The 21,402-nt window shown below is 46.5% G+C and overlaps 1 protein-coding gene across 1 annotated transcript in view; it reads left to right on the top strand.

The window, feature by feature from the left end:
* Nucleotides 1-19,426, top strand: part of FA2H (fatty acid 2-hydroxylase) — a 58,366-nt gene extending 38,940 nt beyond the window's left edge. Inside the window, exons 3-7 of the mRNA XM_087728897.1 lie at nucleotides 9,059-9,201; nucleotides 11,401-11,507; nucleotides 13,225-13,397; nucleotides 17,732-17,984; nucleotides 19,122-19,426. Of these exons, the coding sequence (XP_087585023.1) occupies nucleotides 9,059-9,201; nucleotides 11,401-11,507; nucleotides 13,225-13,397; nucleotides 17,732-17,984; nucleotides 19,122-19,198 (753 nt within the window). The 3' untranslated portion in view covers nucleotides 19,199-19,426. The remainder of the gene's footprint in view (nucleotides 1-9,058; nucleotides 9,202-11,400; nucleotides 11,508-13,224; nucleotides 13,398-17,731; nucleotides 17,985-19,121) is intronic.
* Nucleotides 19,427-21,402: the final 1,976 nt, after the last annotated feature.

The raw sequence follows: 21,402 nt of genomic DNA, 5'->3' as shown, positions 1-21,402 counted from the left end.
TGCTCAAGCAGGAGAACTCAGACCATCCCAGACAAGTGGCTGTCCAGTCTCTTCTTAAAAACCTCCAGTGATGGAGCACCTACAACTTCTGAAGACAAAGTCGTTCCACTGGTTAATTGTCCTCACTGTTAGGGAGTTTCTCCTTAATTACAGGTTGCTTCTCTCCTTGATTAGTTTCCAACCATTGCTTCTTATCTTGCTATGGATTTGAACTACAGTTCTGACCACAGCAGGTCAGTTCAGTATAACTGGAGAGCAAGTAACTTTCTTTCTTTGATAAGTTAGTCTTTTTTCATTTCTTAGTTTACGGGAGGGGATCATGTCTTTTTCCCATTGTTCCTCATTTCTTTCTCTTCCTCTCTTTTTTCCCCTTCTGGCTCTTGCTTCTCATTGCCTCCCCAGCCCACAAAGATTAATTTATTGAATTTAACTTGTGAAAGTATCCAGGGCACTCAATTCAAAGTGAGATATTTGTTTGGTGATGGCCCAACCAGACAATGTCAGTTCTGAGTGACCAGCTGTATAGATTTGTTTCCATCATGATTGGTCCATAATTTCGTTCTTCCAATGATACACCCATAGTATAGTCTTTATCATTGTGCAAAATAAATACAACGAAATTGGTTACTACAGTACTACATCACTACTGTATCTGAGTCCATCCACCTTGCTGCTGGTCATCCTCTTGTTCTTTTTTTCCTCCATCCCCAGCCTTCTCCAGGGAGCTGGACTCTTGTGTTATGAGCCCAAGATAAGACAGAGAGTTACCTGATATACCATCAATTGGAGATTAAATGGGTAGATTTGTTATCCTGATGAATTGGCCTTTCCAATTTTTTTTTTATTACCGGTTCTGTGGATGTGGCTTGGTGGGCATGGCAGGGAAAGATAGTGCAAAATCTCCATTCCCTCCCCACTCCAGGGGAAGGATAGTGTGTGTGTATATGTGTGTTAAACATTAAACAAGCGCACCAAACCCAGTACAGTTCCTTCAGCCGGGGCTGCGGGCTCCTTCTAAGTGGCCTACATTACAAATTGTAAATTTAAATTGCATGTCGGATTCATTACCAACTCCCTTTGATTTCAGTCAGCCGTGAAAATTGTACAGCTTCACTACTGAGAAAGTGTTGTGTCGCAAAGAGCAGCGGCCTAATCAGGCTCTTCTCCTAGGACACATTTCCATTTTGCCAATTATCAAATTTGGAATGCGGTGTGTGTGTGTATGTGTGTAGAGAAAAGCCAAGGCACTGAGTGGGAGTCATTTTTTTCACTACTGTGGTTAGTGAGCGTGGTAGAGCAGGCTGCTTAACCAAATTGCAGCCTACCTTCCTTCCTTCCTCGCCTCCCACCCATTTGAGCCTCCACCCCAGGGCAGTAAAACTACCACCTTGAGACAGGTGTGGGAAGGACGAGAGGCGCGTTTTGGAATTCTGCAGCCACCTGCAAGCAGATTACAGCAGTCAAACTGTCATGGATCCGCCCACCCACCCACCCACCCCGGATTCCTCTCTGGACACAAATTCGGAGGAGGGAGGTGAATATGAGTTGGCAGAGGAAAGTATAGAGGCAAATGTGGGTCAGGATCAGGGCTCGGAGAGTGCTTCCGGAGAAGTCTCAACAATCAGATGAGTGACAGGTTGAGACTGAGAAGGCGAGACACAAGGTTGACTCAGCCTTCCATCCTTCTTAGGTGGGTAAAATGAGGACCCAGATTGTTGGGGGCAAATAGGCTGACGCTGAAAAACCACTTAGAGAGGACTGGAAAGCAATGTGAAGCAGTATATTAAGTCTAAGTGCTATTGCTATTACAGAACAGGCTTAAGAAAGAAACATTGATGCATAGCAGTAATAGCATGGGGCAGGGGTCGTCAACCATTCGGACCTCAGGAACCACTAAATTCATAATTTTAAATCCCACGGACCACTAATATGATTTTTTCTAAAAAAATAGCATTTAGTGCAATATAAAAATGCAAATAATTTTTCTGAGGACCACCAAAATTTTCTCACAGGTCACCAATGGGCCACAGACCACCAGTTGGTGATCGCTGGCCTAGAACATAGCATAGCATAGCATAGCATAGCATAGCATAGCATAGCATAGCATAGCATAGCATAGCATAGCATAGCACAGTGTTTCTCAACCTTGGCGACTTTAAGTCCTGTGGACTTTAACTCCCAGAATTCCCCAGCCAGCTCTGCTCTGCTGGCTGGAGAATTCTGGGAGTTGAAGTCCACAAGTCTTAAAGTTGCCAAGTTTGGGAACCACTGAGGTAGGGGATCCTGGCCTGCCTCACCATATCAATTCTGGGAGTTGAAGTCCACAGGACTTAAAGTTGCCAAGGTTGAGAAACGCTGGCATAGCATATTGGTGATTGTAATAGGTAATAGTGTAAACATTGTCATAGTAAAAGTATAGAGGTACTTCTTGACTTATGACCCTTTATGATATGATGGAATTTTCATTGCTAAGCAATGTTGTTCAGTGAGATGCCTGATTTTATGACCTTGTTTTATGCCATGATTGTTAAACCCCTGCAGTTGTTAAGTGAACACGTGGTCATTAAGCCAATCCAGTTTCCCCAATGACTTTGCTTTTGGACGGCAGCTGGGAAGGTCACAAGTGGCTGTCAAATGACCCCTGGGACTCTGCAACTGTCACAAACCCATGTAGGAGAAGATGAGGCAGAATCTTTGCGGGGGGGGGGGGAGTCAGGAGAAGAAGCAGCCTGGCTTGAGCCATCAATCTTCTTAAGCAGAATTGAACATTAGCATTGTTTCAGGTGCAAAGGCTCAGAACCGCAGTTAAAGTTAGGGTCAAGAAGATTGATTGCTCAAGCTGATAGGCCAGACTCAGTGGTGGGATTCAGCCAGTCCGCACCTATTCGGGAGAATCGGTTGGTAACTTTCTAAACAGTTTGGAGAAACAGTTGTTGGAAGAAATCTTTTGTTTTTTCCCACTTTACAGGGCTAATCCTGTAAGGAAGGCAGGAAGGAAACATTCTGGTGTGGTTTCTAGCCTCATCTTTATTGCCCTACTTACAGAAACTGCCTCTCCGGTTAACCCTTATTACCATTGTAACAAATAAGGCCAAGCGCCCATCGGGTGAGTGACCTTGAGTTGGCCACGCCCACCCAGTCACATGATCACTGAGCCCCACCTACCCAGATGGTTGTTACAGCAGAGAACCGGTTGTTAAATTATTTGAATCCCACCACTGGCGAGAATCTATTGTGCAATTACAATCCATACTTGGTTTGCTGAGTATTGTGCAAACTTAGACAACAGCTCAGTTGCTACAGATGAACCTCAACAACTGATGATCGCAATTGGAACCAGAATTTCCTCTGCAAACAAGGCAGTCATTTACTTATGCAAATCACTTATGCTCATTAAATTAAGCGTGTGAGAGTTCTTAAGTGAATGGTTTACTGAGGAACTCCGGGAGATGAAGCACCGAAAGAGACGCCTAGAGCAACGATGGAGATCCAGTAAGTCCGAGTCAGACTGAGCACTTTTAACATCTAGCATCAGAGCTTACCTCCGGGCAATTAGGACGACTAAAAGAACACACATTGCCTCTCTGATTGCTTCCGCTGAGTCGCGCCCAGCCGCCTTGTTCAGGATAACCCGTTCCCTCCTAAATAGGAGGGATACGAGCGATCCTTTGCAAGGCAGAGCTGAGGACTACGTCCAATTCCTCACGGATAAAGTTGCTCGGCTTCGGATGGACCTGGACTCCAGTTGCGCAGAACCAGCTGAGGCACCAGGGGATAATCTGGCAGGACATCACTGGATTGATTTTCAAGCTGTTACCCCTGAGGACGTGGACAAGGCCATGGGAGCTGTAAATTAACTCCACATGTGTACTGGACCCGTGCCCCTCCTGGCTGGTTGCTAACAGCAGGGAGGTGACACGGGGCTGGATCCAGGCAGTTGTTACCGCCTCCCTTCGGGAGGGGTTCTTTCCCCCCGCTCTAAAGGCGGCGGTGGTGAGACCCCTTCTGAAGAAGCCATCCTTGGATCCAGCCGTTTTAAATAACTATCGTCCAGTCTCCAACCTCCCCTTTGTGGGGAAGGTTGTTGAGAAGGTGGTAGCCTTTCAGCTCCGGCGATCCTTGGAGGAAACCGATTATCTAGATCCCTTCCAGTCGGGATTTAGGCCTGGCTACAGCACGGAAACCGCTTTGGTCGCATTGATCGATGATCTCTGGAGAGCCAGGGATGGAGGTTATGCCTCCGTCCTAGTGCTCCTTGACCTCTCAGCGGCTTTCGATACCATTGACCATGGTATCCTTCTGCGACGACTGCAGGAGGTGGGGGTGGGAGGCACTGTTCTACGGTGGTTCTCCTCTTACCTCTCGGACAGGTCGCAGTCGGTGTCGACTGGCGACTACCCGGAGGAGGGCCTTCTCTGTGGCTGCTCCGACCCTCTGGAACGAACTCCCTGTGGAGATTCGCACCCTCACCACCCTCCAGGCCTTCCGCAAAGCCCTTAAAACCTGGCTGTTCCGACAGGCCTGGGGCTAAACAACCGTTGCCCCTATCTCGAATGGTATGATTGTTGCGCTTTTAAATTATGTATTGTTTTGTGTTGGTGTCAAATTGTCTGTATCCCCTTTCCTTTGCTCAACTTGTGAGCCGCCCTGAGTCCCCCTCGGGGAAAAGGGCGGCATACAAATGAAATAAATGAAAATGAAAAATGAATGAAATGAATCAGATTTCCCCCATTGACTTTGCTTGTTGAAAGCCCCCCCTCCCCCCGCGTGAAGGACACCAGTGGCGATCACATGACACCCCGGGGCGCTGCAACCATTGTGAAGGAATGTGCAGTTCTCGACATCCTCCCTTCCTCATTCTGTTTGGCCAATTGCTGCTTTGTTTTGGGAAGAAAAATCCACAAAGTAATCTGGGTTTATTAAAGTCAAAAGAAGCAGAGGAACCAAAATCACACTTTCTGTAGCCTCGAAGCACCTCAGTGGCCTTTGGGAGGTTAACTTTTGCAATCAGCCGAAAGGTGATTGGCCTTGGTGAATCCCCCTCTGCGATGTTGAATTTATGTTTTACTGACAGAGAAGTAGGGTCCCAAGTAACACCCCCCCCCAACCAAAGAAGACTCCGAGGCTTGAGTTTCCTCAAAGTCTCATTATATTAGAGATGTCATATTGGCACATCTGGGGAAACCCGAATCTGAAAGCTTCCGTGTTTTCCCCACCCAAACGAAAGCCCAAGCCCCTGCTCAGCACCCACATGTCCGTCCCATGGCCCAATCAGGCATTATCCAAAACTGGGGATGCCACCCAGTCACACCATCGCAGCTGCAGGGCAAAGTGGCCTTGACTTTCTGAGAAAGAATGTTATTTTCACTACGTATCACCTACAATCCATATAATCCCCTTCCCATTTCCCCACAGTAGAAAATGTGGCAGAGCCTGAAGGCCCAAATATAAAAAGATGGCTTTCAGGTCTGACATGCATCTTTTACCAACAAAGAAATAAATAAAGCCTTTGTCGGTAAAACATAAATTCAAAAAAAAAAAAAAATAGTTTGTCGCGCAAACGGCTGCGTGCAAAGGCCTCTTGATTCGGGCTGAAAGGCAAAAGCGGAAGTAGCATGCTCCGCCCCATAATTGGGTAGACCAGGTTGCCTACTGGGGGGGGGGGGAACCACTTCACACTGTATGATGCCCTTTCTGGAAAGGAAAATAGACGCCAGTTAATTGCTTCTTGACTGTGCAGTTTTAACAGCACCTCTCCTTGAAGCAGGGGGGCTTTCAGGGTTCCAAGTAAGACCCCCAACCAAAGAAGACTCCGAGACTTGAGTTTCCTCAAAGTCCCATTTTATTAGAGATGTCCTATTGGCACATCTGGGGAAACTCGAATCTGAAAGCTTCCAGGTTTTCCCCACCCAAAAGAAAACCCAAGCCCTGCCCAGCACCCACATGTCCACCCCATGGCCCAATCAGGCACCATTCCAACTGGAGATGACTCCCAGTCACACCACTCCAGGTGTAGGGCAAGACATCCTTGACTCTCTGAGAAAAAATGTTATTTTGCCTATATATCTCCCCTACTCCATATAATCCCTTCTCCCAATTTCCCACAGCATTGAATGTGGCAGGTCTGGAGGCCCAATGCAAAAGATGGCTTCCAGCCCTGAAACGGGCAGCGATCTGACCAAAACCCATTTTTAATCCTTCTGAGAAACTAGCTTTGTATTAGGTCCCAGTGCTTAGGAGCTTTATCTGGGCATGGCATCTTCTAACGGGGGTAGGAAGGCTTCTTCCCAGCTCTTTCTCACCCGTACAAACAGCCATGTGAATTCTGCTCTGTAAAAACTATTGCAAGATGTGCTTTACAGGGCACGCCATAACGTTTATAGCCATGACACACCATTTAAATAGGGGGAAAGAGTACGTAAACAGTGAGGAAATAAAGACACGATCCTGATTCAGCTGGCAAAGGGCCCCCAGGGCTGGGCCTCCGCGGTTCATCTCTATCACTAGATCTGCAAACGTAATAAAGTTAGTTCTGGAAGTTTTCTTGGGTAAGTCAGTTTTAGGGGATTTCCAAGTATAAATCTAATGGCAGAAGGAAATGGCACCCCAGCAAAAAAAAACAAAAAACAGGTTTTGATCAAATAATAGTAATGTTTTCCCTTATATAAAGTTGTAGCTTCTTGCAAACTAGGAATTTTTTGCACAACGTGGAATAAATCTCATTTTAGCTGGGGAAGGGAAAATCTCTTGCTGGGAGAATCCAATTCTTGGTGACTTCAAGGGCACCTCACTGGCAGTTTCTCCAGAGTTGGCAAAGAGATGGTGAGATTGCAGGAATCTTGAACACCTCCGTTGTTAACTTCCCACATTTATTGCTTTTATTTATTTATTATGTCTACAGGTTGCCCATCTCCCTATCCAAATTCATAGGCAGGATAGGTTCCCCGTCTTTGTTGTGCTGCTGACACAGAGTATATATAATTCGTTGTAATAAATTTTGCTACCTTGCATATAGAATGCAATGCATACAGAATGTTGGTAAGGAATTAATCAAAGGGCCTCCAGACTGACTGTCTGTTTGTCCATCCATTATCTGGATAACACCCACAAAATAATTCCCCCCCAAAATCCCAAAGGGGAATGGCTCAGATGCTGCTGGCAGCTCCCTCTTCTTCCTTCCCCTGACAATGGGAACCGCAGCTATTCTTAAGCAGGTTTCCCTTTGCTTAGCCTCGTTGGCCTTTCCATCCCAACGCAATGTCATAAAGAAAGGGCTAGGAAGTCCATTTACCAGGATTGTGCAAAGGGGATGATGGGGAGAAGAAGCCAGCAAAAGACAATTGAGCTGGAAATGGGCTGGGATCTGCAGAGGGAAAAATATATATTCAGAAAAGTTTGCCCAGCTCATCTACAAAGGAGAGACAGCTGGCAGGGATCAAATTCCTTGTGTGTCAATTCTGCATCTTGAACTTTTTGTTATTTTAGGTGGCATCTGTGGGAGGTTGGTTCACAAAAGTAAAGATAATACTGTGCAACTGAAGGCCAGCTCCTTCTTATCTATGTTTATATGATCATGATAAACAGGAAGGTTTAGTAAATATGACTTTTGACAATTTTGTTCCCGAAATATGAAAGAATGGGCATGGTGAGCAGTCTTCTGTCCCAGCATTAGAGCTGAGGTTAATTTTAAACACCTTATTGTGGTGCAAAGGTGAGAGCTGCCATCTTTCAGCAGTGATGAAAAAATCCCCAGCTCTCTGCTGCCATCCAGTGGCGATCCAGGTTTTTGAAGCCCAGATTCCCGTGAACTCTTCTGCCTGGCACAAACACCTAATCTAGAATAGTTTTGGTTTTGCTGCGTACAGCCCAAAACTTTCCGGTTTATTCACAGGTTGTTTTCTTTGTGAGCAATAAGAGGATGCCCCAGTTTAATTCTGAAGGGATTTATCAAGCAATTATAAACTGTAAACTATAAAAGATGCTTCCTTTCTCCTGGGTTGTCCTAACTTGTGGGCAGAATGAAATACAAATTATGTGTTGGGTCCTCTGGATACACTCCATTGTGGAAACAGAACTCAAGTTGACAACAATCAATTGTTTGCAATATAAGGCTTTTAAAAACTTGGGATGGCTATTTTTTAATTGGCATTGCTACACCCCTTGCTCTCTCTCACATACTAATCAGAGCTAATTATATATATTTAAATGGGTTAGTGAGTGGGAGAGAGCGTCCATATATTATTGGACTGTGTAATTTATATTTGCCCACAAACTCAGGTAAATAAAATCCTGTTTCCTTAAGCTGAGACTCTGGAGTTTAAGTGCTTATTTGAGCCACCCAGAGAAGCCCCACAGCGAAATGGGGACAAATAAATTTAGCAAATAAATAAGAAGTTAAAATGGAAAAAAAACTCTTTATTGCTTAATTGTTAGAAAATCTGTGTCTTTCTAGAAAAAATGGGATTTTTAGAAACCTGAATTTAGCTTCTTAACAGACTAATAGAGTTGGAAGGGACCTTGTAGGTCATCGAGTCCAACACCCCCCCCCCATCAAAGCTGGGGACACTACACTATTTCTGACAGAGGGCATTCCAGTCTCTTCTTGAAAGCCTCCAGTGATGAAGCTCCTACAACCTCTGAAGGCAACTTCTGTTCCATCGGTTGATTGTTCTCCCTGTCAGGAAATTCCTCCTTATTTCCAGGTTGAATCTCCCCTTGATCAGTTTTCATCCATTATTCCTTGTCTGGTCTTCGGGTGCCTTGGATAATAGCTTGACCCCCTCCTGTCTGTGGCAGCCCCTCAAATATTGGAAGGCTGCTATCCTGTCTCCCCTGGTCCTTCTCTTCACCAGACTAGACATGCCCAGTTCATTCTTCATATGTTTGAGTCTACAATCCCCTAATAATTCTGGTTGCTCTTCTCTGCACTCTTCCTAGGGTCTCTTTGCAGTGCCATTCATCAAATTTTCTAACATGCTATGTTGTCAGAACAACTCTGCCATAACTCTGATTGTTGAGACAATGCAGTTGTAAAGATCACGGGAATCTCTCCTTTCAGGACCTGGTGGACTGGGGGAAGCCTCTGGTCTGGCAAGTGGGCCACCTACGGGAGAAGTACGATGAATGGGTGCACCAGCCAGTGGATCGACCTATTCGCCTCTTCCAGTCGAATCTCCTGGAGTACCTCTCCAGGGCAACATGGTAAGAGCCAGACGTGGGGCAGGAGTGTGCAATGGGTGCAGGCCAAAGGCACAGAGTCCCAAGAAAACAGGTTTGGCCAGGATAAAGAGACGGGGTGACACAATGATTAGAATGCAGTATTGCAGGATGACTCTGCCCACTGCCAGCAGTTCGATCCTGACCAGCTCAAGGTTGACTCAGCCTTCTATCCTTCTGAGGTTGGTAAAATGAGGACCCAGATCATTGGGGGCAATAGGCTGATTGTAAACCACTTAGAGAGGGCTGTTAAAGTGGTATATGTTTTAAGTCCTATTGTCCTTTCTTCTTTCCTTCTTCCTTCCTTCCTTCCTTCCGATTGACTCAGCCTTCCATCCTTCCGAGGTCGATAAAATGAGGACCCAGATTGTTGGGGGACAATAGGCTGACTCTGTAAACTGCTTAAAGAGGGCTGAAAGCACTGTGAAGCGGTATATAAGTCTAAGTGCTATTGTCCTTCCTTCCTTCCTTCCTTCCTTCCTTCCTTCCTTCCTTCCTTCCTTCCTTCCTTCCTTCCTTCCTTCCTTCCATCCATCCATCCATCCATCCATTCATCTATCCATCCATCCTTGGTGTGCAATGATTAGAATGCAATATTGCAGGCTGACTCTGCCAACTGCCAGCAGTTTGATCCTGACTGGCTCATGATTGATTCAGCCTTCCATCCTTCTGAGGTTGGAAAAATGAGAACCCAGATTATTGGGGGCAAGAGGCTGAATCTGTGAACTGCTTAGAGAGGGCTGTAAAGGACTATAAACGTCTATGTGCTATTGCTATGTGGGTGGAGAGCACTGATACATATGAAGAAGGAACATGTTTTCGATTCCTTGATTACAGTTGCAATCTTTTTTTTATCTCCACTACCACTCTGCTTAGATAACCAAGGCTAGGACAAAATAAAAATGAATTTAGAGTAAGAAGGAGGCAACCCAGGACACTTTGGATCATTGTTTCAGAAATATTTTCTTAATGGATTATCCAGTGCCTTCAACAGTGGCAGAGCTATGGTGGCGCAGTGGTTAGAATGCAATATTGCAGGCTAATTCTGCCAACTGCCAGGAGTTTGATTATCACTGATTTGCCCGAACTGGTATGAACCAGTAGCAACCAGCTCTGGGGAGGGAGACCTAGCTTCATTTAGGGCAGGGATGGGGAACAGCGGTCCTTTTATGACTTATGGACTTCAACTCCCATAATTCCTGAGCCATGGCTGGCTCAGGATTTCTGGGAGTCGAAGTCCACAAGTCACAAAGGGGCCATCATTCCCCATCCCTGATTTAGAGGGAGCAGAGGCAAACTCATTCCTTGGACTGCATGGGCCCCATCAGGCTGTTCTTTTCCTATTCCCCAGTCTTCTTCGTTTGTCTTGAGATCTCCTGTTGGTCTCCCCTTCAAGCTCTGAATCTGTTTAGCGTTTCCAAGATCAGTTGAGGTTGGCTTAGTTAGTACCTCCTGTGGCAGTTCGTACTTCTGAGTCCTGCTCTGGGCACAAAACCAGCTGGATGACCTTGGGCCAGTCACTTCCTCTTCAAATCATGCCTGAAAAGTGTTGCCAAGAAAATAGCAGGGACTTCCCCAGGCAGCCTCTGAGAATCAGATACGATTGAAGTTGGGTAAAACAAGATCTTAAACAAACGGGCCCCTCGGCTTCCAGAAAAAACCCAAGATCAGGAAAGAAGCCTTTGTGCTTGGCCTTTTCAGACATGGTGGCAGTGGTGGGTTTTAGCCGGTACGGTCGTACCGGTAGTAACCAGGAGCAGCAGCCACCGTACCGGTACGTTGGCTAGTTTGGGCCACCCACATTCCATACCTATAATGTGACCGGCCAATTGTGCACATGTGCACAGCGTGTGACACCTGTGCGCCCTCTGCTGAATAGCTGGGTGTCGCAGGGGAGGGGGCGAGCAAGCGTGCCCGCCTAGGACGCCCGGCCTTGTGTGCAGCATACTGGTTGCTACGGGGACCAGAACCCAGCACTGCATGGTGGTCTTATCAGGGGGGGGGGAATCTTCTCCTGGAGGGATTGTCCCTGAAGGAAGTCAGAGAAATGGTCCTGCCAGTTTCTTTGTGTGCAGATTCAGTGCAGAATCTGAAAAAGCTGCTTCGCCCCCCTTTGAAGGCCAGATTTCGATGACAGGATGTGTCGCAAATCCCAAACCAGTTTGACCCTTGTTTTTCTTCCAGGCACGTGGTCTGTATATTCTGGCTACCGGTGGTGTTTTTCCTCAGCCAGCACTGCTACACCACCCTTGCCCAGGGCAAAACCCAGCTGTTTGCCTCCTTCACATCAGGTGAGGCTTCTGTGCTGGCCGGTACCGTTTTCACACAAAACTCTCTACACACTTGAGGGAGCCAAAATGGAGACAGCAGAGGGCCTGGGAAGTAGGCTCTCTCAACATGCTCTCCTCCTTTCTCTAGCCACTTACACCCAGTAGCTTTGGAATCCCCAAGGGCAAGTACCTAAGAGCCTGATGGGAGTGGATGTAACTGGGAGTCAGCAAACAGCCAGTTTGGTCTAGAGGTAAAGTCACCAGGCTGGAAACTGGGAGATGGTGAGTTCTAGTTTGGCCTTAGGCATGAAATCTATTTGGATGTCTTTGGGCCAACCATTAGGAGACAGTGAGTTCTAGTCCCGTCTTAGGCATGAAAGCTGGCTGGGTGACTTTGGGCCAATCACCAGGAGACAGTGAGTTCTAGTCCAGGTTGGGTGACTTTGGGCCAATCACCAGGAGACAGTGAGTTCTAGTCCGGGTTGGGGGACTTTGGGCCAATCACCAGGAGACAGTGAGTTCTAGTCCTGGTTGGGTGACTTTGGGCCAATCACCAGGAGACAGTGAGTTCTACTCCTGGTTGAGTGACTTTGGGCCAAACACCAGGAGACAGTGAGTTCTAGTCCAGGTTGGGTGACTTTGGGCCAATCACCAGGAGACAGTGAATTCTAGTCCGGGTTGGGTGACTTTGGGCCAATCACCAGGAGACAGTGAGTTCTAGTCCGGGTTGGGGGACTTTGGGCCAATCACCAGGAGACAGTGAGTTCTAGTCCTGGTTGGGTGACTTTGGGCCAATCACCAGGAGACAGTGAGTTCTACTCCTGGTTGAGTGACTTTGGGCCAATCACCAGGAGACAGTGAGTTCTAGTCCGGGTTGGGTGACTTTGGGCCAATCACCAGGAGACAGTGAGTTCTAGTCTGGGTTGGGTGACTTTGGGCCAATCACCAGGAGACAGTGAGTTCTAGTCTGGGTTGGGTGACTTTGGGCCAATCACCAGGAGACAGTGAGTTCTAGTACTGGTTGGGTGACTTTGGGCCAATCACCAGGAGACAGTGAGTTCTACTCCTGGTTGAGTGACTTTGGGCCAATCACCAGGAGACAGTGAGTTCTACTCCTGGTTGGGTGACTTTGGGCCAATCACCAGGAGACAGTGAGTTCTAGTCTGGGTTGGGTGACTTTGGGCCAATCACCAGGAGACAGTGAGTTCTAGTTCTGGTTGAGTGACTTTGGGCCAATCACCAGGAGACAGTGAGTTCTAGTCTGGGTTGGGTGACTTTGGGCCAATCACCAGGAGACAGTGAGTTCTAATCCTGGTTGGGTGACTTTGGGCCAATCACCAGGAGACAGTGAGTTCTAGTTCTGGTTGAGTGACTTTGGGCCAATCACCAGGAGACAGTGAGTTCTAGTCTGGGTTGGGTGACTTTGGGCCAATCACCAGGAGACAGTGAGTTCTAGTTCTGGTTGAGTGACTTTGGGCCAATCACCAGGAGACAGTGAGTTCTAATCCTGGTTGGGTGTCTTTGGGCCAATCACCAGGAGATAGTGAGTTCTAGTCCTGGTTGAGTGACTTTGGGCCAATCACCAGGAGACAGTGAGTTCTAGTCCTGGTTGGGTGATTTTGGGAAATAGCCCCCGGCTGGCTGGCTGCTGTGGGAAATAAGCCTTCCTTGGCGCGTGCTCTGCTCCAGGGGACCCTTTCCCTTCTCACTCATTGCCGCTTTCCCTTCCGCTGCGTAGCCTATGCCATTCCTGTCCACAAGTACTGCTTCCCGCTGCTCTTCATCCTGGGCATCTTCACCTGGTCCCTGGTGGAGTATATCATCCATCGCTTCCTCTTCCACATGAACCCTCCAGCCAACAACTACTACCTGATCACCCTGCATTTCCTGGTCCATGGCCAGCATCATAAGGTAGGCGAGCCCTGGGAAACGGGGGCGATGGCAGCTTGGGGTGAGATTCTGGCACATGGACAGCATGATAAGGTAGGGCAGTGGTTCCCAAACTTGGCAACTTTAAGACTTGTGGACTTTAACTCCCAGAATTCTCCAGCCAGCTCTGCTCTGCTGGCTGGAGAATTCTGGGAGTTGAAGTCCACAAGTCTTAAAGTTGCCAAGTTTGGGAACCACTGAGGTAGGGGATCCTGGCCTGCCTCACCATATCAACCAGCTCAAGAGCAGCCCGAAGGGAGATTTGGCTCAGCAGTTTTGCGCATTGAAGAGCACTTCCAATATTGCAAAAGTGCCAGGCATGGAAAAGTCAAGGCTGACTTGATGGGTAAACAGGGCATGCATAGGCTTTGGGAGGCTGGTAGAGTGCTCCTGGGGGGGAGGCAAAAATGAGCAAAAAGCAACCTGTTTTCCACTCGTTTTTGCCCTCCACAGCCCCCAGGAGCACTTTGCAAGCCTCCCAAACCCTCTGCATGTCCATTTTTGCGAAGGGGGCAGGATTTTGGGAGGCTAAAAATGCTGCATTCACCCTCTTTTTGGGGGGTAAAAGGTGCATCTTATACTCCAAAAATACGGTAGTTTTTGATATAACATACCAAAAAAATTGATTTGAATTTGGGTTTTACCAATTAGATTGATGGATCCTGATAGAATGGCTAGTTTATATTCTTATGAAAAAACAAAAAGTCGTGATTAATGCCTTATTTTACTGCAACAGAGAGGTCAGTACTTATTTTTCTTTTTCTTTTTCCTAATTGTTCCTCACTCTTCTTCCCTCCCTCTTCCTCCCCTATTAAGTCAGTACTTATTTTTCTTTTTCTTTTTCCTAATTGTTCCTCACTCTTCTTCCCTCCCTCTTCCTCCCCTATTTTCTCTCATTTTTGTATCTTATTTTATCTTATAACTCAATAAAAGTTTGGAATAACCAAAGATAAATAAATACAAAAGCAAAAAGAAGGAGAAATAGAGAAGGGAAAACGCAAAGACATTTGTTTCTATCTGGAAACCACTTCTGGACTTTTTGGTTGAGGTTAGAAAAGAAATGAAACTTCGATTTTGGGGTTTGCCCATTAGATAGATATGGTATTATGGAAATAGCTACCGTGTTTTTTTGGAGTAGAAGACACACCTTTTTCCCTCAAAAAAGAGGCTGAAATCTCGGTGCGTCTTATACTCTGAATACAGCATTTTTGTCCTCTGGAAAACCCGCCCCCACCAAAATGGCCATGCATAGCCTTTAGGAGGCTTCCAGAGTGCTCCTGGGGGCTGGGGAGGGCAGAAATGAGTGAAAAATGGGCCGTTTTTTGCTCAGTTCCCCCCCCACCTGGAGCATTCTATAAGCCTCCTAAAGGCTATTCATGCCCTTTTTTTGAAGAAGAAAAAACGGGCCATTTTTCATGCAAAATGGGACATTTTGAGGTGGTGTGCAAAGTGCAAAAACTTTTTTTTTTTAATTTGCCTCTTCAAAATCTTGGTGTGTTTTAAACTCGGAAAAATACGGTAGTTCAAACTACTAGGTAAAACTAAAAAGTCGCCGTTTGATGTTATTACCCTATTCTACTGCCCCAAAAGGAGTCGGAAGTCAATGACATGATGAGTTTCAAAGTGCTCTGTGCTCGGTTGCTGCCCGACTTAGGGCAATTCTGCACAATATCCTCAGCTTGTTCTCTTCCAGCCTGTTCCTGAAATTTATTTAAGGGATCCCAGGCTGGGTCATCGCTCCCATTAATTGCCTTTCTACCTGTATGGGAAGAGTGAGATATACCAAGTGGTCCAGAGGTGGGTTATTACCTATTCGGTCCGGTTCGGCAGAATAGATAGTAAAAATCTAGCGTATGTTTGTGAACCGGTAATAATGGTAGCCTGGCCATGCCCCCGAATCGGTTCCCTCAGTCACTATTGCCGTTGGCAGCATGTTTTGTGGCTGGAAAAGGAGGCAGAGAGAAACAGTCCTGTTGCCAAGGTACACAACAGGTGGGGGGGAAGAAATTCCAACTTCAGCCTCCTGGTACGGCCCGAGGCTTTGGGTGAAGGTGGGAGGGAGGTTGAGCAGCAGATTGAGTGAGGGGTGAGTGGTGGCTTTTTCCTTTCTCCTTGCCCCCCAGGAACACTCTGCAGGCTTCAGCAGGGCTGGGGGAAGTGTAAAACGCCCCTGTTTTTGCAAAAAACTAGCAAAAAACTGAGGCATTTTTGCCTTTTCCCCCAGCCCTGCTGAATCCTGCAGAGTGTTCCTGGGGGGGCAAGGAGGACAAAAACTTTTTTTTTCCTTACTGGGTAGTTTGCAGGCGCTCCCTTAGCGAGGCTGGAGCCCCTCCCCCCGCCATTAAAACTTTTCGCCACTGTTTCGGTGGGCATGGCTTGATGAGGGGCTCATGTGACTGAGTGGGTCTGAGTGCTGTCAGGTTGGCCACGCCCACTCAGCCACATGCCCCCGTCTAGCCACGCCCACTGAACCAGTAGTAAACATTTTTGAAACCCACCCCTGAAGTGGTCCCTGGAGGTAGGGATCATCCCTTCTTGATGGACCCCCTCCATCCTAGAGGGACGTGGTCGCATTTTTTCCACCCCCCTCATTTTATCCAAAGGCCTGGACTTTTTGTGAAGTCACATCATTGCAATTAGCTTTGTTTACCACTCAGTCTTCTACCCCGTTTGGCCAGCTTGACTTCAATTTAGGTGTGTTAAAGGCTCTGGCGTTCCATGCCACTCGAGTCTTTGCAAAGTTCAGCACCCTTCCTGGGCGTTTTAATCCTCAGGGCAGGAAGAGGCCGAAAGCTTTTGGATTTCCCCCAGCCCCGATGTTACCACTTCCGCTTGAGGATGGAGATGGGTGGGAAGGATATTCTACTGAGCCACAAAGGACCCATTTCCGTTTTAGAGAAACCAAGTAGGATTTGTCATAATTCCAGCTTCAGGTAGAAGCCCTGGAGACGAGGGCCAGAGTGTTCAATGCAATGGGGGTGGGGTGGGGTGTTGTCCAAAAAATCAAGATGATGGCCTGCGGGATCAAAAGCTCACCCTTTTGATGTGCATCATGTGGACAGAAGGGCTGGACTGAGCTTCAGTCATGCCCGGTGGCTGCCATCTTAACAGGCATGTCCTTAAAGGTTCCACCACAAAACCGCGGACGACAAAATCGCGGTCGACGAAAGCGCGTATGTGACGTCATCACAATGCGACGAAAAAGATCAAAAAATGTAAAAATAAAGCGAAAACCTTACCCTAACCCCCCCAAACCTAACCCTAAACCTAACCCTAAACCTAACCCTTAACCTAACCCTAAACCTAACCCTAAACCTAACCCTTAACCTAACGAAAAACCTAACGCTAACCCTTAACCTAACGCTAAACGTAACGCTAACGCTCTAAACCTAACCCTAACCCTTAACCTAACCCTAACCCTAACCCTAACCCTTAACCTAACGCTTACCTTTATGTGAATCGGCTTGCTGTAATTTAATTTTTATTTCAATAAAAATTATTTTTATTTTTCGTCGCGTTGTGATGACGTTACATACGCGATTTCGTCAACTGCGCTTTTGTGGAACGCGGTTTTGACGGGTCACGGTCCTTAAAATACTGGATGGAGCCTGTCGGGGAATTGATTATTAGGGGACCAGAGGCTAACACATAAATGGAACAGTTGCTGGTACTGGGTATGGCTAGTTTAATGAAAAGAAGGACTAGGGGTGACAGCAATCTTCTAATATCTCAGGGGCTGCCCCAAAGAAGAGGGAGTCAAGCTCTTATCCAAAGCACCTGTGGGCAGGATAAGAAGCAATGGGTGGAAACTAATCAAGGAGAGAAGCAACTTAGAACTTAGCAGAAATTTCCTGACAGTTAGAAAAAGTAATCAGCGGAATAACTTGCCTCCAGAAGTTGTGAGTGCTCCATCACTGGAGGTTTTTACGAAGAGATTGGACAACCATTTGTCTGAAATGGTCCTAGGCTTCATGCCTGAGCAGAGGGTTGAACTAGATTACTAGAAGACCTCCAAGGTCCCTTCCAACTCTGTTATTCTGATTTCAACTCTCAGAGCTGATGGCTGGGGGAATCCTGGGAGTTGAAATCCACACAGCTTAAAGCAGTGTTTCTCAACCTTGGCAACTTGAAGATGTCCGGACTTCAACTCCCAGAATTCCCCAGCCAGCTGGCTGGGGAATTCTGGGAGTTGAAGTCCGGACATCTTCAAGTTGCCAAGGTTGAGAAACACTGGCTTAAAGTTTGCAGAAGTTGAGAAACCCGCCGTTCTACGGTATCTACCGAGACCTCATTTTCTCCGCTGTCCTCTCTCGCAGTCGCCGTTCGACCACACCCGCCTGGTCTTCCCACCTGTGCCGGCCTCCCTGCTTTTCTTCCTGTTCTACTTCCTTGCTCAAGTGGTTGTACCTGGAGAATTGGGGCTCTCCATCCTATCCGGAGGAATCGTTGGTTACATTATTTACGACATGATGCATTATTACTTGCACTACGGCTCGCCCAAAGAAGGCACCTACCTCTACGGTCTGAAGACCTATCACATCAAGCACCACTTCGAGCACCAGAAAGCAGGTGAGGGTGGACACCGCGGAGGGGTGGGGAGGGGGAGAGGGAGAAAGGTACAGTTGGGCTTTGAGTCCCTTTATTTTCTTTCAAGCATCGTAGCTTCCAGGAGCCAAACTAAGCCAATACAGGTAGTCCTTGACTTACAACAGTTTGCTTAGGGACCATTTGAAGTGACAACAGCACTGAAAAAAGGGACATGTGGCCATTTTTCACACTTATGGCCATTTTTCACACTTATGACCACTGCAGTATCCCCCCTAATCACATGGTCAAAATTCAGACGCTTGGCAACTGACCTTGTGGAAAAATGCTAGGAAAAGGGGGGAAACATCAAATGCTGAAAAAAACCCAAATGCACAAGTATAGTCTAGGTGGTTCCTGGCTCAATAGCAATAGCAGTTAGACTTATATACCGCTTCATAGGGATTTCAGCCCTCTCTAAGCGGTTTTACAGAGTCAGCATATTGCCCCCAACAACAATCCGGGTCCTCATTTTACCCACCTCGGAAGGATGGAAGGCTGAGTCAACCCTGAGCCGGTGAGATTTGAACAGCCGAACTGCAGAACTGCAGTCAGCTGAAGTAGCCTGCAGTGCTGCATTTAACCACTGCGCCACCTCGGCTCTTAGCAGTAACTGTGAAATGGATCTTGGAGACTCTGGAAAGAGGGCAGAGAAGGGCAACCAGGATGATTAGGGGACTGGAGGCTAAAACAGACAATGAACGGTTGCAGGAACTGGGTATGTCTAGTTTAATGAAAAGAAGGATTAGGGGAGACATGATAACAGCCTTCCAATATCTCAGGGGTTGCCACAAAGAAGAGGGAGTCAAACTATTCTCCAAGATAGAACAAGAAGCAATGGGTGGAAACTAATGAAGGAGAGAAGCAACTTAGAACTGAGGAGAAATTACCTGACAGTGAGAACAATTAACCAGTGGAACAACTTGCCTCCAGAGGTTGTGAATGCTCCAACACTGGAAGTTTAAAAAAAGACATTGGACAACCATTTGTCTGAAGTGGTGTAGAGTTTCTTGCTTAAGCAGGGGGTTGGTCTAGAAGACCTCCACTGTCCCTTCCAACTCTGTTATTCTGTATTTTGTATTATCATCCTATATGTTCTTTTTTCCCCTCTGCCCGCTTCAGGTTTTGGGATTTCCAGCCGATTCTGGGATCGTCCCTTCCACACGCTGATTCCGGAAGAAAACAAGAAGAGCGATTAGCGTCAAACTTTCCTGCTGGGCCCCTGGGGCTGCGACCAGAGGCCTGGCGGCTGTGGTTGCTGGAACTTTGCAAGGCCTGTAACAACCCTTCGACTTGGACTGGGGAGAGAACTGAGTCCCCTTTTCCTGCTGCTTTGTGGCCTTATTTTTTTTGGGGGGGGGACCAAGAGTGCCTTAAGATCTCCCGGAGCTGTGAAGAAGCAAATGGTGGGGAGAGGGCCAGTTGCATCTTAGTCAGGGATGGATGTCAGACAGAAATCCTGCTCAGCTTTATTTCCTTTTATGTAGGTATAATTTTATTAAAGATTTTTCTTAAACGAAAGAACACGAAAGCTAATGCAAACTAATATAAAGTGGGAACAAGAAAAGAGCGAAGGAAAAAAAAACCAAAGAGAAAGCTAAAAGTGCAAGAAATGGGGGGAAGAAAAAGAAAAATAGGGGGAAATAGATACAAAGAAGTAGTTTCTGATCTATTTTACAGCAGTTATAAGTACGATCATAAAACTTATTCTATGGTTACAACATAACTCTTCTTTCTATAACAGTGTTTCTCAACCTTGGCAACTTGAAGATGTCCGGACTTCAACTCCCAGAATTCCCCAGCCAGCGAATGCTGGCTGGGGAATTCTGGGAGTTGAAGTCCGGACATCTTCAAGTTGCCAAGGTTGAGAAACACTGTTCTATAATGTATCCTAATCATCCAAACCATAAATTGTAAGTTCATTTCCCCCCCCCTATTTTACACAGAAAGTCCATGAAAGGATTTCTAGTTAGCAATAAACAGATATTGTATTTTTTGTGATCAAAGAAATCAATTTAGCCATCTCAGCAAACTCCGTCATCTCCACCAGCCATTCCCCCATGAGGGATAGTGCCAAATCTTTTCCCCTTTTGCACCTATTGCTCAGCTGCCTTTCCAAGCACCAAAGTCTTATTTTGTAACCTACGTGGTTGAATTTATCCCTCTCACAGCTAAGCAGATCTTGTGGGAGAACGTGCCTTGCCAGGGGCTCCTGGCTGTTAGATGTCCTGGCTTCTAGGGCTGGGTTTTGTGGGTGAGAGAAAAGGGTGTGGGAAAAAGAGGCCATTTCTCAAACGACGTTTAACCACACTTGCATAGACGCACGTTGGAAGCTCTTTATGGCTCTTGGCAGAACATTGAAGATAGAATAATAGGCCACACTTAGAATATTGCATCTGGTTTTGGTCACCACAATGCAAACAAGATATCTAGACTCCAGAAAGAATGCAGAGAAGAGCAAGCAGGATGATTAGAAGGTTGGAGGCTAAACTTTATGAATTGTGGGAATTAGGTCTGCTTAGTCTAACAACAACAACAACAAAAAGACTGGGGTGACATGATAGCATTTTGCTTCCAATTTTGAGGAGTCAGCCTATTCTTCAAAGTTCAGGAAGGCTGTTAAAACCTGGCTGTTCCGGCAGGCCTGGGGCTGTTGACCTTATTGAAAGCCCTGACGAGAGCGAATGCGTGTTATGAATTTTAAATCATTTTTTAATTTTTCTTTCTTCCTTTTTCTTTTTTTCTTCACTTTGTAAGCTGCCCAGAGTCCTGCGGGATTGGGTGGCCGATAAATTTAATAAATAAATAAATAAATAAATAAATAAATAAATAAATAAATAAATAAATAAATAAATAATAATAATAATAATAATAATAATAATAATAATAATAATAATAATAATAATAATACCTGGGGACAGGGCAGGAAATAATAATGGAATCAAGGAGTAAAGCAACCTAGAACTAAGGAGACATTTCCTGTCAGGTAAAGTGTTTTTTCTGGTGAAGCCGCTCTATCAGGGCAACTACCCACATATGAGACGGAGCCAGTGGTGGGATTCAAATAATTTACCAACCAGTTCTCTGCCCTAATGTCCAGCTGGGTGGGCAGGGCTTTGTGGTCATGTGATCATGTGGGCGTGGCCAAGTCAATGTCACTCAGGTCGATGGGTAATAAGGGTTAACCGGAGAGGCAGTTTCTGTAAGCAGGGCAATAAAGATCAGGCTAGAGACAACACCAGAATTTTCCCTTCCTGCCTTCCTTACAGGATTAGCCCTGTAAAGTGAGGAAAAAATAAGATTTCTTCCAACAACCGGTTCTGCGAACTGCTTAGAAAGTTACGAACCGGTTCTCCTGAATAGGTGCGAGCTGGCTGAATCCCACCACTGGACAGAGCAGTCG

This window comes from Thamnophis sirtalis, unplaced genomic scaffold (assembly GCF_051295495.1).
Source record: "Thamnophis sirtalis isolate CommonGarterSnake01/CBP01778 unplaced genomic scaffold, rThaSir2_p1.2 scaffold_14, whole genome shotgun sequence".
Taxonomy (NCBI): domain Eukaryota; kingdom Metazoa; phylum Chordata; class Lepidosauria; order Squamata; family Natricidae; genus Thamnophis; species Thamnophis sirtalis.
The sequence above is the reverse complement of the archived record's forward strand: the minus strand, read 5'-3'. Positions and strand labels throughout refer to the sequence as shown.